The sequence below is a fragment of the Mustelus asterias genome, unplaced genomic scaffold, assembly GCF_964213995.1.
Source record: "Mustelus asterias unplaced genomic scaffold, sMusAst1.hap1.1 HAP1_SCAFFOLD_259, whole genome shotgun sequence".
NCBI classification, from domain to species: domain Eukaryota; kingdom Metazoa; phylum Chordata; class Chondrichthyes; order Carcharhiniformes; family Triakidae; genus Mustelus; species Mustelus asterias.
In genome coordinates, this window is record NW_027590225.1 from 490,022 (window position 1) to 513,394 (window position 23,373).

At 45.2% G+C, this 23,373-nt stretch overlaps 1 protein-coding gene across 4 annotated transcripts in view; it reads left to right on the forward strand.

Annotated features, from left to right (window-relative positions):
• Positions 1–21,680, forward strand: part of nipal3 (NIPA like domain containing 3) — a 97,301-nt gene extending 75,621 nt beyond the window's left edge. For all 4 annotated transcript variants that reach the window (XM_078204083.1, XM_078204085.1, XM_078204084.1 and 1 more), the window contains 2 exons: positions 9,346–9,437; positions 20,740–21,680. In XM_078204083.1, coding sequence (XP_078060209.1) covers positions 9,346–9,437; positions 20,740–20,909 — 262 coding nt within the window. In that variant the 3' untranslated portion in view covers positions 20,910–21,680. The remainder of the gene's footprint in view (positions 1–9,345; positions 9,438–20,739) is intronic.
• The last annotated feature ends 1,693 nt before the right edge of the window (positions 21,681–23,373 follow it).

The window sequence follows — 23,373 nt, forward strand, 5'->3', positions numbered from 1 at the left end:
AAATCCACGCTGACTTATTCTGATGATACCACTGCCTTCCAAATGCTGAGTTATGGAATCCTTGATAATAGACTCCAACAACTTCCCCAGCGCTGACATTGGGCGCACTGGTCTACAGTTCCCTGTTTTCTATCTACCTCCCTTTTTGAATAGCAGGCTTACATTGGCTAACTTCCAATCTGTAGAAACTATTCCAGAGTTCAAAGAATTTTGGAAAGTGACCACCAATGGATCTACTATTTCCAGGGTCACTTCCTTAGGCACTCTGGGATAAAGATTATCAGGACCTGGAGATTTATCCACCTTCGATCCCATCAATTTCTCCGAAACCATTTCTCTAGGAGTGCAGATTTCGTTCAGCTCCTCACTAAAACATGGTTCTCCCAGCACTTCTGGTACATTATTCATGCCTTCCTTTGTGAAGACTGAAGCAAAGTACAAATTTAATTCCTCAGGCAGTTCTTTATTCCCCATTATGAATTCACCCATTTCTGGCTGTAAGGAGGCCTACATTCGTTTTACAAAGAAGAAAGAACAGTACAGCACAGGGACAGGCCCTTTGGCCCTCCAAGCCTGCGCCGATCATGATTCTGCCTAAACTAAAACCGTATGCTCTTGCGGAGTCCATATCCTTCCATTCCCATCCTATTCATGTATTCATCTCGTTTCCCCTTAAATGCCACAATCGTACTTGTTCCCACCACCTCCCGGGCAGCGCGTTCCAGACATTCACCACCCACTGTGTAAAAAAAATTTGCTTCGTGCATCTCTTTTAAACTTTTCCCCATGCACCTTAAACCTATGTCCCCTAGTACTTGACTTTTCTACCCTAGGAAAGAGCATCTGTCTATCCACTCTGTCCATGCCACTCATAATCTTGTAGACCTCTATCAGGTCACCCCTCAACTTCCATCGTTCCGGTGAGAACAAACCGAGTTTATCCAACCTCTCCTCATAGCTAATAGCCTCCAGACCAGGCAACATCCTGGTAAACCTCTTCTCTACCCTCGCCAAAGCCTTCACATCCTTCTGGTAGTGTGGCGACCAGAATTGTGCACAGTATTCTAAATGAGGGTTAACTAAGGTTCTGTATAGCTGCAGCATGACCCGCTAATCTTTATACTCAAGCAAGCATGCCGTATGCTTTCTTGACTACCTTATCAACCTGCTTTGCTACTTTCAGTGATCGGTGGACGTGTGCGCCCAGATCTCTTTGCCTATCAATACTCCTAAGAGTTTTACCATTTACTGTATAATCCCTACATGCATTGGACCTTCCAAAATCATTATCTCACACTTGTCCAGATTAAACTCCATTTGCCATTTCTCCGCCCAAGTTCTCCAACCGGTCTATATCTTGCTGTATCCTCCTGACAATCCTCTTCACTATCCGTAACTCCACCAATTTTTGTGTCATCTGCGAACTTACTAATCAAACCAGCTACATTTTCCTCTAAATCATTTATATATACTATGAACAACAAAGGTCCCAGAACTGATCCCTATGGAACACCGCTAGTTACAGCCTTGCATTTGGTAAAAGCACTGCTCTAGTGCTACTCTCTGTCTTCTATGGCCAAGCCAGTTCTGTATACATCTTGCCAGCTCTCCCCTGATCCCATGTGACTTCACCTTTCGTACCAGTCTGCCATGAGGTACCTTGTCAAAGGCTTTACTGAATTCCATGTATGCAATATCCACTGCCCTACCCTCATCTATCATCTTCGTCGCTTCCTTGAAAAACTCAATCAAGTTAGTGAGGCACGACCTCCCCTTCCAAAACCATGCTGTCTATCGCTAATAAGTCCATTTGTTACCAAATGTGAGTAAATCCTGTCCCTAAGAATCTTTTCCAATAATTTCCCTACCACTGACGTAAGGCTCACTGGCCTATAATTTCCTGGATTATCGCTGCTGCCCTCCTTAAACAATGGAACAACATTGGCTATCCTCCAGTCCTCTGGAACTTCACCTGTACCAATGAGGATACAAAGATTTCTGTCAAGGCCCCAGCAATTTCCACTTTTGCCTCAGTATTCTGAGGTAGATCCCATCAGGTCCTGGGGACTTATCTACTTTTTAAGACGCCCAATATCACCTTTTTGATTTTTGTCAATCTTTTTCTCTTTACATATCTCTCTCAACTTTTACAGTCAGTTCTTATGTTCCCCGCTAGCTCTTCTCCTTCTTTGTCCTCCTTTGCTGAATTTTAAACTGCTCCCAATCCTCAGGCCTATTGCTTTTTTTGCCAATTTGTATGCTTCTTCCTTGAATCTGATACTATCTCTAATTTCCCTCTGCCATTTCTCCTGCTTCCACATACGTTGGCCCTTTTCTATCACTAATTGGCCGTCTTTCTTTTGTCAACTTTTTATTATTCACATGCTTATAGTAGCCCTTGAGATTAATTTCTATGTTAGCTCCTAATCTCTTCTCATTATCTGTCTTTGCTTTTCTTATTAGATTTTTTCACCTTGCCTCTGACCCTCTTATATTCAGCCTGATTTTCCATTGTATTTTCTACCTAACATCGGTCATACACACACTTCTTCCTTTTCATCTTCACCTCTATCCGTCTCTGGATTGATTTGTCCTACCTTTCCCCTTCAAGGGCATATACCTTAACATTGCCTGCAATACTATCTCTTTGAAGGCAGCCTATTGTTCGACCACTATCTTTCCTGCCAACATTTGAATCCAACTCACTCATGATGGCATTCTCATGCCATTGAAGTTGTCTTTCCCCCAGTTAATTATCCTGCTCTGGAATGCTCCTTCTTTTCTGTGGCCAACCTGAATCTTCTGATACAATGGTAACAAATGAGCTGTTCTGATCCTGCAATCTCAAAAAGTTAAAGTAAAGTTTATTTATTAGTCATATTAGCCTTACATTAACACTGTAATGAAGTTACTGTGAAAACCTCCCAGTCGCCACACTCCGGTGCCTGTTCGGGTACACTGAGGGAGAATTTAGCATGGCCAATGCACCCTAACCAGCACATCTTTAGACTGTAGGAGGAAACCGGAGTACCCGGAGGAAACCCACGCAGACATGGGGAGAACGTGCAAACTCCACACCGACAGTGACCCAAGCCGGGAATTGAACCTGGGTCCCTGGCGTTGTGAAGCAGCAGTGCTAACCACTGTGCCGCAGTGCCGCAGAATCTCAGAATGTGACTTTCCCATTGGCATCATTTTATTTCTCCTACTTCCCCGATTTCAGTATTCACAAAATGGACTGAATATTAGGTGATGGTGAATGGATATAATTTGGACTTGAGGAAGGTTTATAGTGGTTGGTGTTCTCCAGTGGTCAGTATTGGAACTTTGGTTTTCTTGATATATGTTAATGACCTAAATCTCGGTGTGCAGGGGACAGCTTCAAAGTTTGTGGATTATACAAAACTTGGAATTATTTTAAACTGAGAATAGGACAGTGTAGAACTTCAAAAGGACAAAGACAAGTTGGTGGAATGGGCAGGTAGGTGGCAGATGAAGTTTAATGTGGAGAAGTGTGAGGTGATGCATTTTGAAAGGAAGAGCATGGAGGAACAATATAAAATAAGGGATAAAATTCTTAAGTGGGTGCGGGGATAGAGGGAGCTGGGTGTATCTGTGCATAGATCATTGAAGGTAGCAGGAAAGGTGGAGAGAGCAGTTAAGAAAGCATATAGTATTCTGGACTTTATTAATAGGGGCAAAGAGTACAAGAGCAAGGAGATTATGTTGAACTTGTACAAGACACTAGCTAGATCTCAAATGGAACATTGTGTACAGTTCTGGGCACTACACTATAGGAAGGATGTGAACGCATTACGGAGAGTGCAGAATGGTCCCAGGGATGAGAAACTTCAGTTATGAGGAGAGATTGGAGAGGTTGGCACTGTTCTTCTTGGAGAGGACTAAGTGGAGATTTGATAGAGATGCTCAAAATCATGAAGGGGCTAGACAGAGTAAATAGGGAGAAACTGCTTCCCCTCATAAAAGGATCAAGAAGAAGAGAGCACAGATTTAAAGTGGTTTACAAAATAAAACAAATGTGACGTGAGAAAAAACGTTTTCAAACAATGAATGGTTTGGTTCTGGAATGAACTGTTTGGAAGTGTAGTGGAGGCAGGTTCAATCGAGGCATTCAAGAGGGCATCAGATGATTATTTGAATAGAATCAATGTGCAGGGCTATGAGGAAAAGGCAGGGGAACGACACTCAATCATGGTGCTCATTTGGAGAACTGGTACAGGTAATGGATCAAATGGCCTCTTTCTACACCACAACATTTCTATGGATCCAAAAGATACTTGAAAATCAAGAGTTAAAGGGGCGGGACTAACTTAAAACAATCATCACCAGGAAAAGGTGCTGATGAAAACTATTAGACCTAAAAGTTGACAAGCCCCCAGGATCTGGTGGCCTGCACACTCGGATCTTAAAATAAGTTGTTGCGGAGATAGTGGAGGCATTGGCTATAATCTTCCAAAATTCCTTTAATTCTAGAAGGGTCCAAGCAGGGTTGAAAATAGCTAATGTAACACCTTTATTCAAGAAAGGGGAGAGGCAGAAAGCAGGAAGCTCCAGGCCAGTTAGCCTCGCACCTGTCATAGGGGAATTGATAGAATCCATTATTCAGGGAATTTTAGTAGAATACACAAAAAAATCATAATGATATAGAGCAGACGCAACATGATTTTGCACAAGGGAAATAGTGTTTCACACATTTATTTGAGTTCTTTGCGGAAATAGCAAGCAATGTGGATAAAGGGGAATCTGAATGTGGTGTGCTTGGATTTCCACAATGCATTTAACAAGGTGTCTCATCAAAAGTTACTTCACAAAATAAGAGCTCATGATGTGGGAGGAACATATTAACATGGATAGAGGATTGGTTCGTAAACAGGAAGCAGAGAATGGGGATAACTGGACCATTTTCAGAGTAGCAAGCTGTAACTAGTGGAGTGCCACAGACAATAGCGCTGGGTCCTGTGCTATTTACAACCAAGATCAATGACTTGAGTGGTATTGTCTCTAAATTTGTTAATGGCACCAGGATAGGTAGGAAAGAAAGTAAGTTGCCAAGATGAGGTTGAGAGTCTGCAAAGGAATGATAGGGTGAGTAAGAGGGCCAAGTATTGGCAGATGGAGTATAATGTGGGATAATGTGAACTTGTCCACTGTGGCAGGAGGAATTGAAAAATTATCCAAGACTGAATTTTTTGAGGAAGTAACTAAGTGTGTTGATGAAGGTAGGGCAGTTGATGTCATATACATGGATTTTAGTAAGGCATTTGATAAGGTCCCCCATGGTCGGCTTATGATGAAAGTAAGGAGGTGTGGGATAGAGGGAAAGTTGGCCGATTGGATAGGTAATTGGCTATCTGATGGAAGACAGAGGGTGGTGGTGGATGGAAAATTTTAGGACTGGAGGCAGGTTGCTAGCGGAGTGCCATAGGGATCAGTGCTTGGTCCTCTGCTCTTTGTCATTTTTATTAATGACCTAGAGGAGGGGGCTGAAGGGTGGATCAGTAAATTTGCTGATGACACCAAGATTGGTGGAGTAGTGGATGAGGTGGAGGGCTGTTGTAGACTGCAAAGAGACATAGATAGGATGCAAAGCTGGGCTGAAAAATGGCAGATGGAGTTTAACCCTGATAAATGTGAGGTGATTCATTTTGGTAGGACTAATTTAAATGTGGATTACAGGGTCAAAGGTAGGGTTCTGAAGACTGTGGAGGAACAGAGAGATCTTGGGGTCCATATCCACAGATCTCTGAAGGTTGCCACTCAAGTGGATAGAGCTGTGAAGAAGGCCTATGGTGTGTTAGCTTTTATTAACAGGGGGTTGGAGTTTAAGAGCCGTGGGGTTATGCTGCAACTGTACAGGACCTTGGTGAGACCACATTTGGAATATTGTGTGCAGTTCTGGTCACCTCACTATAAGAAGGATGTGGAAGCGCTGGAAAGAGTGCAGAGGAGATTTACCAGGATGCTGCCTGGTTTGGAGGGTAGGTCTTACGAGGAAAGGTTGAGGGAGCTAGGGCTGTTCTCTCTGGAGCGGAGGAGATTGAGGGGAGACTTAATAGAGGTTTATAAAATGATGAAGGGGATAGATGGAGTGAATGTTCAAAGACTATTTCCTCGGGTGGATGGAGCTATTACAAGGGGGCATAACTATAGGGTTCGTGGTGGGAGATACAGGAAGGATATCAGAGGTAGGTTCTTTACGCAGAGAGTGGTTGGGGTGTGGAATGGACTGCCTGCAGTGATAGTGGAGTCAGACACTTTAGGAACATTTAAGCGGTTATTGGATAGGCACATGGAGCTCACCAGAATGATAGGGAGTGGGATAGCTTGATCTTGGTTTCAGATAAAGCTCGGCACAACATCGTGGGCCGAAGGGCCTGTTCTGTGGTGTACTGTTCTATGTTCTAAAAGTGGAGTTGAGACTACACCCAGGGTCAGCCATGATTGTGTTGAATAGCAGCACGGAGGCAGCACTGCTGCCTCACATTGCCAGGACTCGGGTTCATTTCTGGCCTTGGAGGTCACTGTCTGTGTTGAGTTTGCACATTTTCCCCTTGACTGCGTGGGTTTCCTCCAGGTGTTCTGGTTTTCTCCCACAGTCCAGAGATGTGCAGGTTAGGTGGATTAGCCATGCTCAATGCGCAGGTTCTGGGGGATAGGGTGGATGGGCCTAGGTGGAATGCTGTTTTGGAAAGTTGATGCAGATTCAATGGGCCAAATGGCCTCTCTCTGCACTGTGGTGATTCTATGAATTGGTCACATCCTAATTCCTGTGTTCCTATGTTATCAGAGGAAAGTGTAATATAGTCTGTATTCTGTACGTAGGAGCAGTGTTTCCAGTGTAAAGCACAGTTTTCAATCAAGCTAACTTTTACACATTGTGCTTTCTTTGTTTCCCTGCTGTTATAAAGCAGGGATTGACCCCCCCCCCCCCCCCACCGCCCTCGAGAACTAACACCAAAACACCCCAAGAGGAGTACCTCGCCCTATAATCTGTAAAAAGTTTGTGTGAAATGGTGTGATCTGTTCTTCAGCAACTTCTGGTGGTTAAATAAAGATAAATCCCTGACACACTCTCTAAAATTAACACGTGACAATTTATTTATCTAACAGTGAGCAAATTAACTGAACTATTAACAAACCAAATAAATCCCTTCCAACTATTAACTACTCTCGAATAAAATAAATACAATTCCCACTTATTAACAAAATAGAATTTAGTCGCACTCTAAATTACAACCCGGTTTTGTAGCTTCTGGAATATTCTGGGCTTTTCTGTTGATTCTTCTGTCTGGAACTTCTTTCTTCTTTGGTACCTTTGCGATCTAGATGGTGCTTTCTCTAAGACATAGATGAAGCTATGAGAGCCAACGATTCTCTCTCTCTCTATCTCTCTGTTGAGGGAGAGTTGAGAGTTGTTAGCTCTGGCAGGTGGCAGTTGCTCTCCTCTCTTTGTCCCACTGTCCCCTTCTTTTATACCCATGATGACATATAAATATTTCCCACATTAGGATTGGTCCTAGGTTGTTAAAGCCATCAGATTTAAATTTAATGGGTTTTTGGTATCTCAAAATTCAAAAGCCTGTTGTCTTGGTAACCCTGCTGCTTGGCCTTTCAATACTAATGTTTCAGTTGGGGCTCTCTGTGTACTTGCATTTTAAAATTTCTAAGCACAAAATGCACCACCTTTTAAAGGGACCATGCAATGCATCCCCCGCCCCCACCATCCCTGAGCATTTTACAAATTCACAAACACTAAATTCTAACTTCCTACCTCCCAATCTACAATTACTCTCCCCAACATCGACCATCTTAATCTCCACTTGTTCATTTCCAATACTCAATGTTTAACATCCTGATTTTCTCTTCCTACCTAATTTAGGTTCTAGTTCTTTTCTCTACCATTTTCCTTGCTCTTGGCTTAAACCTGCAATCCTTGTCTACACATTTAGCTTTATTTTGCATCCCAGTGTTATTAATTACTTCATGGGCTCATCTTGTAGTCAATGGATAAATTGAGGACAAGAGGACAGGCAATCCCCGACTTCATGACATTGGCGTTATGACAAACGGCACTCTCAATATTTAGAAATTGACACCCCATTTCGACTTTACGATGTCGGTTTTGATTTGACGACATCATGCCAGTATGTCACGCATGCACACATGTTCTGTGCTGCGCCTCTGTATGACTGGACAGATCACTCTGTCTTTAATAGGTTGGAAATAACTGTTTTATTCTGCTAATTGATTTTGGCACAACTGTAGTAATTTCAGTGTATTTATGTATTTAAGTTGTGTTTAATATGTACTCTGACTTGCAGAAGTTCAAGGTTAAATAGGAAACTGGCAATTATCGATGGTTCCATTGCATCTATCACACTAGTCGAGGATAAAAGCAAATTACTGCGGATGTGGAATCTGAAACCAAAAGAGAAAATGCTGGAAACTCCTCCCCCCCCCCCCCCCCGCCACTCTTTCCCCCTATTTTGTCCCCCCTTTCCTTACCTTTTCTCCCCCTTTCCTCCTTTTTCTGAATTTTGCCTCTCTCCCGCCCATCTCCCCTCTCTCCCCACATCTTCATTGTCACAGTTTACCCTCTGATTTCAGCTTCTCTGCCGTTTGGCCATTCACACCTTCTATTCTCTCTCTGGGCTGCCATTAGCAGCCATTCCCTGGTTTCTGTGGCTATGACTCATCTTTCATTCCCTCCCCCTGCAGTATAAATATCTCCCACTTTCTCTGCCTTTTAGCTTTGGCAAAGGGTCGTCTGGACCCGAAACGTCAGTTCTTTTCTCTCCTTACAGATGCTGCCAGACCTGCTGAGATTTTCCAGTATTTTCTCTCTCACTAATCGAGGAACTTGTGCTAAGGCGTGCAGGCATCTGTAACCACCTCAGTGATTGACAGGGCAAGAGTTGAGAGCACTTAACACCGTTGGGCGCCCCAAGAGTGATTTGTGGCCTTTGTTCAGGAACCAATCCCTCATTTATACCTTCGATCAAAGCAAAATACTGTGGATGCTGGAATCTGAAACAAAAACAGAAAATGCTGGAATATCTCAGCAGGTCTGGCAGCATCTGTGGAGAGAGAATAGAACCAATGTTTCGATCTCTGACAAAGGGTCATCCTGACTTGAAACATTGGTTCTATTCTCTCTTTGCAGATGCTGTCAGACCTGCTGAGATTTTCCAGCATTTTCTGTTTTTGTTACTCCCATTTATACCATTGTTCCTCTGGGAAAATCGGTTCCGTCTTATAATGTGTTGTGGTTGCAGTAGTGTATTAATCATTCCACCTCTCATCTTTTAATCTTCATGTTCTTAGCTCCTGCATGGCTTTCCTGGGTGTATTTTTGATTACAAAGAGTAAGAAGAAGACCGCATTTGAACCATATGTCATGATGGATGCAATTCCGGGTAAGTGATGGTGAAAACACAGCAAGAGAATGTGTGAGAATGAGGCAGGGGGAGGGTTTGAGAGAGTCTAGATCACTAATAGTCATCATCAAAAGCAGTGAGGTTGTGGGAGGGTGGAGGATAAACACCTCAGTGTGCTTCCCTCCAGTCTGAACAACACATGCTCATTCCAATTCTCTGCTTTCTGTACCTTTATTAATTTCATTTCTATGCTGTACTGCCCCTTTAATTTGTAACCAAAATATTTGTCAAGTATCTATGAAAATCTGACATGAACCAGGTGACTCTCCTCAATCCTCTTTGCTACTTCACAGAACTCAATCGAGGTAAACAATATTTTCTTCTTATTGATTCAGTTGTCTCTTATTTCTTAACCCCAAGAATGCCTGAAGGGCTTAACACAGTGTCAGTTTTCACAAGTATGCGAGCAATGCTCAACTCTACCACGCCGCAATCTCTCTCGGCCCCTCCACTGCTTGTCTGGCATTCACTACTGGATTAGCAGAAATTTCCTCCAATTAAATACTGGGAATATTGAAGCCGTTTCCTTTAGTCCCTGTAACAAACTGCGTATCCAATACACTGCCCCCTGCTTCCTTACCCAAGTTCATCTGTTACTGCAATTCTCCATGCCTTGTTATCTCTCGACTTGACTATTCTAATGCACTTCCGTCCGGCCTTCTACATTCTGTGAACTAATCCACCAAAACTTTGCTCCCTCCCTCTGTACTCGCACCCATCATTAACTTACATTGACTCCCAGTGAAACAATGCCTCCATTTTGAAATTTTCATTTTTGTTTTGAAATTCTTCATGGCCTTGCCCTTCCCCTGTCTCTGTAATCTCTGATGTGGAGATGTCGGTGTCGTACAGGACCTTCAACCGACGCTATACACTAGATACATCGATGACATTTTCTTCTTTTGGACTCGTGGTGAACAATCACTGAAACAACTATATGATAACATCAATAAGTTCCACCCCACCATCAGACTCACCATAGACTACTCTCCGGAATCGGTTGCATTCTTGGACACATGCATTGAAATCATAGAAACCCTACAGTACAGAAAGAGGCCATTTGGCCCATCGAGTCTGCACCAACCACAATCCCACCCAGGCCCTATCCCCATATCCCTACATATTTACCCACTAATCCCTCCAACTTACGCATCTCAGGACACTAAGGGCAATTTTTAGCATAGCCAATCAACCTAACCCGCACATCTTTGGACTGTGGGAGGAAACCAGAGCACCCGGAAGAAACCCACGCAGACACGAGGAGAATGTGCAAACTCCACACAGACAGTGACCCAAGCCGGGAATCGAACCCAGGTCCCTGGAGCTGTGAAGCAGCAGTGCTAACCACTGTGCTACCGTGCCGCATCTCCATCAAAGACGGTCACCTCAGCACTTCACTGTACCGCAAGCCCACGGATAACTTCATGATGCTCCACTTCTCCAGCTTCCACCCTAAACATGTTAAAGAAGCCATCCCCTATGGACAAGCCCTCCATATACACAGGATCTGCTCAGATGAGGAGGATCGCAAGAGACACCTCCAGACGCTGAAAGATGCCCTCATAAGAACAGGATATGGCGCTCGACTCATCGATCAACAGTTCCGACATGCCACAGCAAAAAACCGCACCGACCTCCTCAGAACACAAACACGGGACACGGTGGACAGAGTACCCTTCGTCGTCCAGTACTTCCCCGGAGCGGAGAAGCTACGACATCTTCTCTGGAGCCTTCAACATGTCATTGATGAAGACGAACATCTCGCCAAGGCCATCCCCACACCCCCACTTCTTGCCTTCAAACAACCGCACAACCTCAAACAGACCGTTGTCCGCAGCAAACTACGCAGCCTTCAGGAGAACAGTGACCACGGCACCACACAACCCTGCCACAGCAACCTCTGCAAGACGTGCCGGATCATCGACACGGATGCTATCATCTCACGTGAGAACACCATCCACCAGGTACACGGTACATACTCTTGCAACTCGCCCAACGTTGTCTACCTGATACGCTGCAGGAAAGGATGTCCCGAGGCATGGTACATTGGGCAGACCATGCAGACGCTGCGACAACGGATGAACGAATACCGCTCGACAATCACCAGGCAAGTGTGTTCTCTTCCTGTTGGGGAACACTTCAGTGGTCACAGGCATTCGGCCTCTGATATTCGGGTAAGCGTACTCCAAGGTGGCCTTCACGACACACGACAACGCAGAGTCGCTGAGCAGAGACTGATAGCCAAGTTCCGCACAGATGAGGATGGCTTCAACCGGGATCTTGGGTTCATGTCACACTATCTGTAACCCCCACGACTTGCCTGGGCTTGCAAAATCTCACTAACTGTCCTGTCTGAAGCCAATACACATCTCTTTAACCTGTGCTTAACCCTCTCTCCACTCACATTGTCTGTACCTTTAAGACTTGATTACCTGTAAAGACTCGCATTCCAACCATTATTTTGTAAATTGAGTTTGCGTCTTTATGTGCCCTGTTTGTGAACAGAATCATAGAGACCCTACAGTGCAGAAGGAGGCCATTTGGCCCATCGAGTCTGCAACGACCACAGTCCCACCCAGGCCCTACCCCCATATCCCTCCATATTTACCCGCCAATCTCTCTAACCTACTCATCTCAGGACACTAAGGGGTAATTTTAGCATGGCCAATCAACCTAACCCGCACATCTTTGGACTGTGGGAGGAAACCAGAGCACCTGGAGGAAACCCACGTAGACACGAGGAGAATGTGCAAACTTCACACAGACAGTGACCCAAGCCAGGAATCGAACCCAAGTCCCTGGAGCTGTGAAGCAGCAGTGCTAACCACTGTGCTACCGTGCCGCCCGCTTGCCTGATGAAGGAGCAGCGCTCCGAAAGCTAGTGGCTTTTGCTACCAAATAAACCTGTTGGACTTTGACCTGGTGTCGTGAGACTTCTTACTGTGTTTACCCGAGTCCAACACCGGCATCTCCACATCATGAGTATCTAGGGCCCTAGACAATGAGAAGGGAGAGGATTAAAACCTCTAAAGAATACTCATATCGTCTCAAAATGTTAACCAATGCTGAGTTTATCCAGCATTTTCTGTATTTAATAAAAGACCAGGTGTTGGGGATGATTGATTATGGATTAGAAACATGGAGGGAACACTCATAGAACATAGAACAGTACAGCACAGAACAGGCCCTTCGGCCCACGATGTTGTGCCGAGCTTTATCTGAAACCAAGATCAAGCTATCCCACTCCCTATCATCCTGGTGTGCTCCATGTGCCTATCCAATAACCGCTTAAATGTTCCTAAAGTGTCCGACTCCACTATCACTGCAGGCAGTCCATTCCACACCCCAAACACTCTCTGAGTAAAGAACCTACCTCGGACATCCCTCCTATATCTCCCACCATGAACCTTATAGTTATGCCCCCCAGTAACAGCTACATTCACCCGAGGAAATAGTCTCTGAACACTCCCTTCAGAGTGTCGAAAATCATAGAATCTCTATGATGCAGAAGGAGGCCATTTGGCCCATTGAGTCCACATTGATTCTCGGACACAGCATCTTACCCAGACCCACCCCACACACTATCCTCATAACCCCACATATTTATCCCCCTAAGTTACACATCTTTGGACACTTTAGGGGCAACTTACCACTATCAATCCACCTAACCTACACATCTTTGGAGTGTGGGAGGAAACCGGAGCACCTGGATGAAACCCACACAGACTGGTGAAGAGTGTAACCCGAGGCCAGAATTGAAGCCGGGTCCCTGGCACTGTGAGGCAACAGTGGTAATTACTGTGTTAGGGAAGGGGTGAGGGCTGGACTTTGTACAGTGGGATGGGCACGATTGCAGGGCCTGTCAAACACTGTGAAGAGGAATCTTCAGTTGAGGAATGAGGAAGATAACATTGAAAGCAATGTTGTCAGTGTTAGCATCATTGGAACAGATGTGACATAGTCGGAGAAAAAGAAAGAATGGGAGAAAATTCTTTCGGGAGGTGTAAGAGGAATGATATATAATTACTGTTTCCCAAATGCATCCTCACTGAAGCCTCCATTTCGCCTTGCTTCCTTCCTCATTGTACACAGCTCAGGAATTCCTCACACTGTTTTGTCCTTTACACTAACTATTCCAGTCTATATTGGAATAACTGAACTCTCCTATTTTCAGTACTTGATCTGTTCTTCCATCTCCTGTTCACTTGACAGTCTAAAGTTTCCATTCAGTGCTATGACATATCATAGATACCCTACAGTGCAGAAAGAGGCCATTTGGCCCATCGAGTCTGCACCGACCACAATCCCACCCAGGCCCTACCCCCATATCCCTACATATTTTAGCCACTAATCCCTCTAACCTACACATCTCAGGATACTAAGGGGCAATTTTTAGCATGGCCGATCAACCTAACCTGCACATCTTTGGACTGTGGGAGGAAACCGAAGCACCCGGAGGAAACCCACGCAGACACGAGGAGAATGTGCAAACTCCACACAGACAGTGACCCAAGTCGGGAATCGAACCCAGGTCCCTGGAGCTATGAAGCAGCAGTGCTAACCACTGTGCTACCGTGCCGCCCTAATGTCTTCTGTTCTTTAATACTGATTATAAATAGAATCTGTATTTGAACTTGCTAGTATGTTATCCTTGTCTAATGCTGTAACATTATCTTTGATCAATATTGGAATCTACACCAATGCCTGCACTGCCCTCGCTGTGTCTTTTCTTTTACCCTACCTGAATACATTGCAGTTGGGCATGGTGCTGATTCACCATTGTAGCTGTTCCCTTGTCCCCCTCAAAATGTTCTGCAGCCCCTCTGATATCCTTGGTCTTGACGTGAGGAATCCTTTGGGATTCCCCTCCTCTGACTGTTGAATCCCCCTATGATTACTGCATTTTTACTTTGTTGTACCAGTGCATTCATTCCTTTTATATTCATTTTATGGGATGTGAGTTCCTTTGGCTAGGCCAGCATTTATTTCCCATCCCTAGTTGAATTCAGAAGGTGGTGTTGAGCTGCCTTCCTGAACTGCTACAGTCCATGTGGTATAGGTACATCACAGTGCTGTTAGGGAGGAAATTCCAGGATTTTGACACAGCGACAGTGAAGGAACGGTGATATGTTTCCAAGTCAGGATGGTGAATGACTTGGAGGGGAACTTGTAAGTGATGGTTCCCAGGAATCTGCTGCTGTTGTCCTTGTAGATTGTAGTGGCCACGGGTTTGGAAGATGCTGTCTAAGGAATCTCAGTGAGTTTCTGCAGTGCATCTTGTAGATGTACACAAGACTGCCACTGTTCGTCAGTGGTGGAGGAATTGAATGTTTGTGGAAGGGGTAGCAATCAAGCAGGGTGCTTTGCCCTGGTTTGTAAGTAGCGGACAGGCTTTGGAATGGGTTAGGAGGCGAGTTACTCACCATAGAGTTTCTAGCCTTTGGCTTACTCAGGTAGCCACAGTATTTATATTGCTAGTCCAGTTCAGTTTCTGGTCAATGGTAACCCCCAGGATGTTGACAGTGGAGGATTCAACAATGGTAATGCCATTGAAAGTCACGATGTGGTGGTGAGATTCTCTCTTGTTGGTCATTACCTTGTGTTTATGTGGTACGAAGAGTACTTGCCACTTGTCAGTCCAGGCCTGGATTGGACATGCTGCATTTGGATATGGACTACTTCAGTATCTGAGTCGTGAATGGTGCTGAACGTTGTGTAGTAATCAGTGAACATCCCCACTTCACTTTAACCTGGTGTTGTGAGACTACTTACTGTGCCTACCCCAGTCCAACACCGGCAACTCCACATCAGGTCATTGATGAAGCAGCTGAAGATGATTGAATCTAGGACACTAACCTGAGGAACTCTGCAGTGATGTCCTAGACCTGAGCTGACTGACTTCCATCCGCCACAACCCATCTTCCTTTGTGCCAGGTATGACTCCAACCAGTGGAGGGTTTTTCTCCCTGATTCCCATTGGCTCCAGTTTTGCTCGGGCTCCTTGATGCCACACTCGGTCAAATGCGGCCTTGATGTCAAGGCTGTCACTCTCACCTCACCTCTGGAATTCAGTTCTTTTGTCTGTGTTTGGACCAAGGTTGTAATGAGGTCAGGAGCTGGGGTGGAACCCCAACTCAGCATCAGTGCACAGGTCATTGCTGAGTAAGTAATTTGGGGAGGCAATGGCCTAGTTGTATTATCGCTAGACTATTAATCCAGGAACTCAGCTAATGTTCTGGGTTTCTGCGTTCAAATCCCGCCACGGCAGATGGTAGAATTTGAATTCAATAAAAAATATCTGGAATTAAGAATCTACTGAGGATCGTGAAATCATTGTCGATTGTTGGAAAAACCCATCTGGTTCATTAATGTCCTTTAGGGAAGGAAATCTGCTGTCCTTACCTGGTCTGGCCTACATGTGGCTCCAAAGCCACAGCAATGTAGTTGACTTTTAACTGCCCTCTTGCAATGAAGAATGGGCATGTCCCATGAATGAATTAAACAAAAAGTGCCACTTGATAGCACTGTTTATAACCCTTTCCATTACTTTGGGTAATGAACTAGACCAGGTGTTAGATTTGGAGGTCGGGGAGCACTTTGGTGATAGTGACCACAATTCGGTTACGTTTACTTTAGCGATGGAAAGGAATAGGTATATACCGAAGGGCAAGAGTTATAGCTGGGGGAAAGGAAATTATGATGCGATTAGGAGAGATTTAGGATGCATAGGGTGGGGAAGGAAACTGCAGGGGATGGACACAATTGAAATGTGGAGCTTGTTCAAGGAACAAGTCCTTGATAAGTATGTACCTGTCAGGCAAGGAGGAAATGGTCGAGTGAGGGAACCGTGGTTTACTAAAGAAGTTGAATCTCTTGTGAAGAGGAAGAAGGAGACTTATGTAAAGATGAGACGTGAAGGCTCAGTTAGGGCGCTTGAGAGTTACAAGTTAGCCAGGAAGGACCTGAAGAGAGAGTTAAGAAGAGCCAGGAGGGGACATGAGAAATCTTTGGCAGGTAGGATCAAGGAAAACCCTAAAGCTTTCTATAGGTATGTCAGGAATAAAAGAATGACTCAGGTAAGATTAGGGCCAGTCAAGGACAGTAGTGGGAAGTTGTGCGTGGAGCCTGAAGAGATAGGAGAGGCACTAAATGAATATTTTTAGTCAATATTCACGCAGGAAAAAGACAATGTTGTCGAGAATACTGAGATACAGGCTGTTGGACTAGACAGGATTGAGGTTCATAAGGAGGAGGTGTTAGCAATTCTAGAAAGTGTGAAAATAGATAAGTCCCCTGGGCCAGATGGGATCTATCCTAGGATTCTCTGGGAGGCTAGGGAGGAGATCGCAGAGCCTTTGGCTTTGATCTTTGTGTCGTCACTGTCTACAGGAATAGTGCCAGAAGACTGGAGGATAGCAAATGTTGTCCCCTTGTTCAAGAAGGGGAGTAGAGACAACCCTGGTAATTATAGACCAGTGAGCCTTACTTCTGTTGTGGGCAAAGTTTTGGAAAGGATTATAAGAGATAGGATTTATAATAATCTAGAAAGGAATAATTTGATTAGGGATAGTCAACACGGTTTTGTGAAGGGTAGGTCGTGCCTCACAAACCTTATTGAGTTCTTTGAGAAGGTGACCAAAGAGGTGGATGAGGGTAAAGCAGTTGATGTGGTGTATATGGATTTCAGTAAAGCGTTTGATAAGGTTCCCCATGGTAGGCTATTGCAGAAAATACGGAGGCATGGGATTGAGGGTGATTTAGTGGTTTAGATCAGAAATTGGCTAGCTGTAAGAAGACAGAGGGTGGTGGTTGATGGGAAATGTTCCTGGAGTTCAGTTACTAGTGGTGTACCGCAAGGATCTGTTTTGGGCCACTGCTGTTTGTCATTTTTATAAATGACCTGGATGAGGGCGTAGAAGGCTGGGTTAGTAAATTTGCGGATGACACTAAAGTCGGTGGAGTTGTGGACAGTGCGGAAGTTTGTTGCAGGTTACAGAGGGACATAGATAAGCTGCAGAGCTGGGCTGAGAGGTGGCAAATGGAGTTCAATGTGGAAAATTGTGAGATGATTCACTTTGGAAGGAGTAACAGGATTACAGAGTACTGGGCTAATGGTAAGATACTTGGTAGTGTGGATGAGCAGAGAGATCTCGGTGTCCATGTGCATAGATCCCTGAAAGTTGGCACCCAGGTTGATAGGGTTGTTAAGAAGGCGTACGGAGTGTTAGCTTTTATTGGTAGAGGGATTGAGTTTCGGTCACGTTGCAGCTGTACAAAACTCTTGGTGTTTTGTAATAATAGAGGTGTTTAATAATAATAATAGGCCTGGAATGCGCTGCCAGGCAAGGTGGTGGAGGCGGGCACACTGGGAACGTTTAAGACTTATCTAGATAGCCACGTGAACGGAGTGGGAATGGAGGGACACAAAAGAATGGTCTAGTTTGGACCAGGGAGTGGCGCGGGCTTGGAGGGCCGAAGGGCCTGTTCCTGTGCTGTATTGTTCTTTGTTCTTTTTGTTCTTTGGTGCGGCCGCACTTGGAGTATTGCGTACAGTTCTGGTCACCGCATTATAGGAAGGATGTGGAAGCATTGGAAAGAGTGCAGAGGAGATTTACTGGGATGTTGCCTGGTATGGTGGGAAGGTCTTATGAGGAAAGGCTGAGGGACTTGAGGTTGTTTTCGTTAGAGAGAAGAAGGTTAAGAGGTGACTTAATAGAGGCACACAAGATGATCAGAGGATTAGATAGGGTGGATAGTGAGAGCCTTTTTCCTCGGATGGTGATAGCTAGCACAAGGGGACATAGCTTTAAATTGAGGGGTAATAGATATAAGACAGATGTCAGAGGTAGGTTCTTCACTCAGAGAGTGGTAAGGGCGTGGAATGCCCTGCCTGCAGCAGTAGTGGACTCGCCAACATTAAGGGCATTTAAATGGTCATTGGATAAACATATGGATGATATTGGAATAGTGTAGATTAGATGGGCTTTAGATTGGTTTCACTGGTCGGCGCAACATCGAGGTCCGAAGGGCCTGTACTGCGCTGTAATGTTCTATGTTTACTGATGATCGGGAATAGATTGATGGGTGATAACTGGCTGGTTGGATTTGTCCTAGCTTGACTGGGGGTGCGGCACATACTGGAGCATAGGTCTTCAGGATTATTGCTAGAGTATTGTCAGGATCTATAGCCTTTGCAGGATCCAGCGCTTTCAGTCCTTTCTTGATATCACATGGAGTAAATTCAGTCGGCTGAAGCCAGTCAGCTGTGATGCTCTGGACTCTGGAAGAGGCTGAGATGGATCTTCAGCACTTCTGGCTGAAGATTGCTGTGAATGCTTCAGCCTTATCTTTTGCACTGATGTGCTGGGCTCCTCCATCATTGAGGATGGGGATGATAGTGGAGCCTCCTCCTCCAATGAGTCGTTTAATTGTCTATCGCCATTCACAGTTGAATGTGGCAGGACTGCAGAGTTTAGATCTGATCCGTCGGTTGTGGGATCGTTTAGCTCTGTCTATCACTTGCTGCTTATGTTGTTTAACACACAACTAGTCCTGTGTTGTAGCTTCACCAGGTTGACACCTCATTTTTAGATATGCCTGGTGCTGCTCCTGGCACGCTCTCCTGCACTCTCCATTGAACCAGGGTTGATCCCCTGGCTTGGTGGTAATGGTAGAGTGGAGGATATGCTGGGTCATGAGGTTACAGATTGTGTTTGAGTCCAATTCTGCTGCTGATGGTCCACAGCGCCTCTTGGATGCTCAGTCTTGAGTTCCTAGATCTGTTCGAAATCTGTCCCATTTAACACGGTGTTGGTGCCACACAACACGATGGAGGTTATTCTCAATGTGAAGATGAGACTGTGCAGTGGTCACACCCATCCATACCGTCATGGACAGATGCATCTGCTGTGCCAGGTAGGTTGAGGATGAGGGCAAGTATGTTTTTTCCTCTTATTGCTTCCTTCACCACCTGCTGCAGACGCAGTCTAGCAGTTATATCCTTTTGGACTCGATCAGTAGTGTTGCTGCCGAGCCACTCTTGATGATGCAGGTTGAAATCCCCCACCCAGAGTACATTCTGCGCCCTTGCATTCCTCAGTGCTTCCTCCAAGTGTTGTTCAACTGATTCATCAGCTGAAGGAGGACGGTACGTGGTAACCAGTAAGAGTTTCCTTGCCCATGTTTAACCTGAAGCCATGAGACTTCATGGGGTCCAGAGTCGATGTTGAAGACTCCCAGGGAAACTCCCTCCCAACTGTATATCACTGTGCCGCCACCTCTGCTGGGTCTGTCCTGCCGGTGGGACAGGACATATCCAGGGATGGTAATGGTGGTGTCTGGGATGTTATCTGTAAAGTATGATTCTGAGAGAATGACGATATCAGGCTGTTGCTTGGTCTGAGACAGCTCTCCCAATTTTGTTACAAGCCCCCAGATGCTAGTGAGGATGACTTTGCTGTGTCAGCAGGGTTGGGTTTGCCATTGTCACTTCTGTGTGTTTTATTTGTCGCTGTTGAATACAACAGAGTGGCTTGTTAGGCCATTTCAGAGTCAACCACCTTGCTGTGGCTCTGCAGCCACATGTAGACCAGGCCAGATAAGGATGGCAGATTTCATTCTTTAAAGGGCATTAGTGAAACAGATGGGTTTTTATGACAATGGTTTTATGGTCATCATTAGACTTTTAATTCCAGATTTTGTTTTATTGAGGTTAAATTCCACCATCAGCCATGGTTGTATTTCAATCCGGGTCCCCATTGGCCTGGGTCTCTGGATTATTAGCCCAGTGACAATACCACTATGCCACTGCCTCCCCTATCTGCCCTTTAGTTCTGGACTCCCCAGAAATGACGATATCTCTGGAAGATCCTTTTGTATAATTTGGATTTTAATTGTCAGTTCACCTTTTCCTTTCCCTGCTCAGAATTCCATCTGTTTAATCTTTTCCTCTATCCTTTTGATTCCCCCCAGTGTCTCAGTCTTGTCCCTTCAGCCCAGGTCTCCAACATGTGATGCAAAAAGAGAAAATGCTGGAAAGCTCAGCTGGTCGGGCAGCATCTCTGGAGAGAGAAAAAGTTAATGCTTCGAGTCCGTATGATTTCCTCAGCGTTAATGAGGAGCAGGCTCACAGGGCCGAATAGGCAACTCCTCATCCCAGTTTCTATGTTCACATGTCCGTCCCCGTCCCCCCCCCCCCCCCCCCCCCCCCCCGCCTCGCCTCTGTGTTCCTCCACTTTATTGAACTCTGGGGGTGATCTAAGGCTGGTCTGTTTTTTTGCAGGACTCAGGAATATATTTGATAAGAAGAGCCCAGTGCAGCCAGAGTTGAGTGGCTCCTTTTCCTATGGCACCCTGGAGAATCCCATTGATACTCAGCAGCTGCAAGCCCTGCCTGAGACGCAGCAGGAACCCAACAGGCCTCGATCAGACATTGTGTCAAAGCTGGACTGAACTCTGAAGCAGACTGGAGAATGGGAAACTTAACCCGCTTGGGACAGTCCTGGTTTCTGGGCTTCGCTGGAGCTGCCCTGCAGTCCTCTTGGACACACTATGAGTGACTCAGTGAGGCAGACGGTACCTCAAGCTCCTGTTCTGCTGCTGGTCCTGTTGGAGTAACAGAATAAAATGTACATAAAATATATATCGAATTATGGAGACAGATCTGAATAAGGCCCTATCCCATTTTGAATGTGCTGGGTTACCCAATCTGCCCTTGGTCGTCACTCGCTCACATGGTTTATTGTCAAGCTCCTGATTTTGACCAGACCCATGCATGCAATGCAATCATTTATTGGAAAAGCAAAGCTTCAGTTTATTTAATGATTATATGTATTTGCTCTGTGAGAGTTCCTGGTGTGGGCATGGGGTTTCCTTTTCTATGATTTATCTATAAGAGCTCATGTTCATTATTTCCTGCACTTGATAATTGCTAAAAGAAGAAGACTAGTCTGAAATTTCTGTGTAGTTTGATTGGAGGCACAAATAAATCAAAGGACTTGCAGCTGATCCCATTCTCGGCAGAACCAGATTCTGGATGCAAAGGGGTGATGGGGTAGAAAAAATGAGCAAGGGACACATATGAACATAGAAACTAGGACGAGGAGTTGCCTATTCACCCCTTTGAGCCTGCTCCACAATTCAAAATGATCGTGGCTGCTCCTCTATCTCAATGCCATATTCCTGCTTTCTCCCCTTACCCCTTACTGCCATTAAAATCTTTTTAAAAAATCAATCTCTTTCTTAAATACATTGTGACTTGGCCTCTACAGCTTCTGTGGTAGAATAAAGAAAATTACAGCACAGGAACAGGCCCTTCAGCTAACCATGCTGCCCGACTGAATTAAAACCCCTTCCCGGGGACCATATCCCTCTTCCCATCCTATTTATGTATTTGTCCAGACGCCCCTTAAAACTCACTATCGTATCTGCTTCCACTACCTGCCCTGGCAGCGAGTTCCAGGCACCCACCATCCTCTGTGTAAAAAAACTTGCCTCATACATCTCCTTTAAACATTGCCCCTCGCACCTCAAACTTATGCCCCCCTAATAATTGACTCTTCCACCCTGGGAAAAAGCTTCTGACTATCCACTCTGTCCATGCCTCTCATAATCTTGTAGACTTCTATCAGGTCACTCCTCAACCTCCGTCGTTCCAGTGAGAACAAACCAAGTTTCTCCAACCTCTCCTCATAGCTAATGCCCTCCATACCAGGCAATATCCTGGTAAATCTTTTCTGCACCCTCTCCAAAGCCTCCGCATCCTTCTGGTAGTGTGGACACCAGAATTGAACACTATATTCCAAGTGTGGCCTAACTAAGGTTCTGTAAAGCTGCAACATGGCTTGCTAATTTTTAAACTCAATACCCTGGCTGATGAAGGCGAGCATGCCGTATGCCTTCTTGACTACCTTCTCCACCTGCGTTGCCACTTTCAGTGACCTGTGTACCTGTAGAACATAGAACATAGAACATAGAACATTACAGCGCAGAACAGACCCTCCAACCTAAACCAATTTCTTTTCGTCCATGAACCTATCTACGGATCTCTTAAACGCCCCCAAACTAGGCGCATTTACAACTGATGCTGGCAGGGCATTCCAATCCCTCACCACCCTCTGGGTAAAGAACCTACCCCTGACATCGGTTCTATAACTACCCCCCCTCAATTTAAAGCCATGCCCCCTCGTGCTGGATTTCTCCATCAGAGGAAAAAGGCTATCACTATCCACCCTATCTAAACCTCTAATCATCTTATATGTTTCAATAAGATCCCCTCTTAGCCGCCGCCTTTCCAGCGAAAACAATCCCAAATCCCTCAGCCTCTCCTCATAGGATCTCCCCTCCATACCAGGCAACATCCTGGTAAACCTCCTCTGCACCCTCTCCAAAACCTCCACATCCTTCCTGTAATGTGGGGACCAGAACTGCACACAGTACTCCAAGTGCGGCCGCACCAGAGTTGTGTACAGTGTACACCCAGATCCCTTTGCCTATCAATACTCTTAAGGGTTCTGCCATTTACTGTATATTTCCTATCTATATTAGACCTTCCAAAATGCATTACCTCACATTTGTCCGGATTAAACTCCATCTGCCACCTCTCCGCCCAAGCCTCCAACTGATCTATATTTTGCTGTATCCTCTGATGGTCCTCATCGCTATCCGCAAATCCACCAATCTTTGTGTCATCCTAAACTTACTAATCAAACCAGTTACATTTTCCTCCAAATCATTTATATATATATATATTTCAAACAGCAAAGGTCCCAGCACTGATTCCTGAGGAAAGCCAATTGTCACAGGCCTCCATTCAGAAACACACCCTTCCACTGCTACCCTCTGTCTTCTATGAGCGAGCCAGTTCTGTATCCACCTTGCCAGCTCATCTCTGATCCCACGCAACTTCACATCCCCC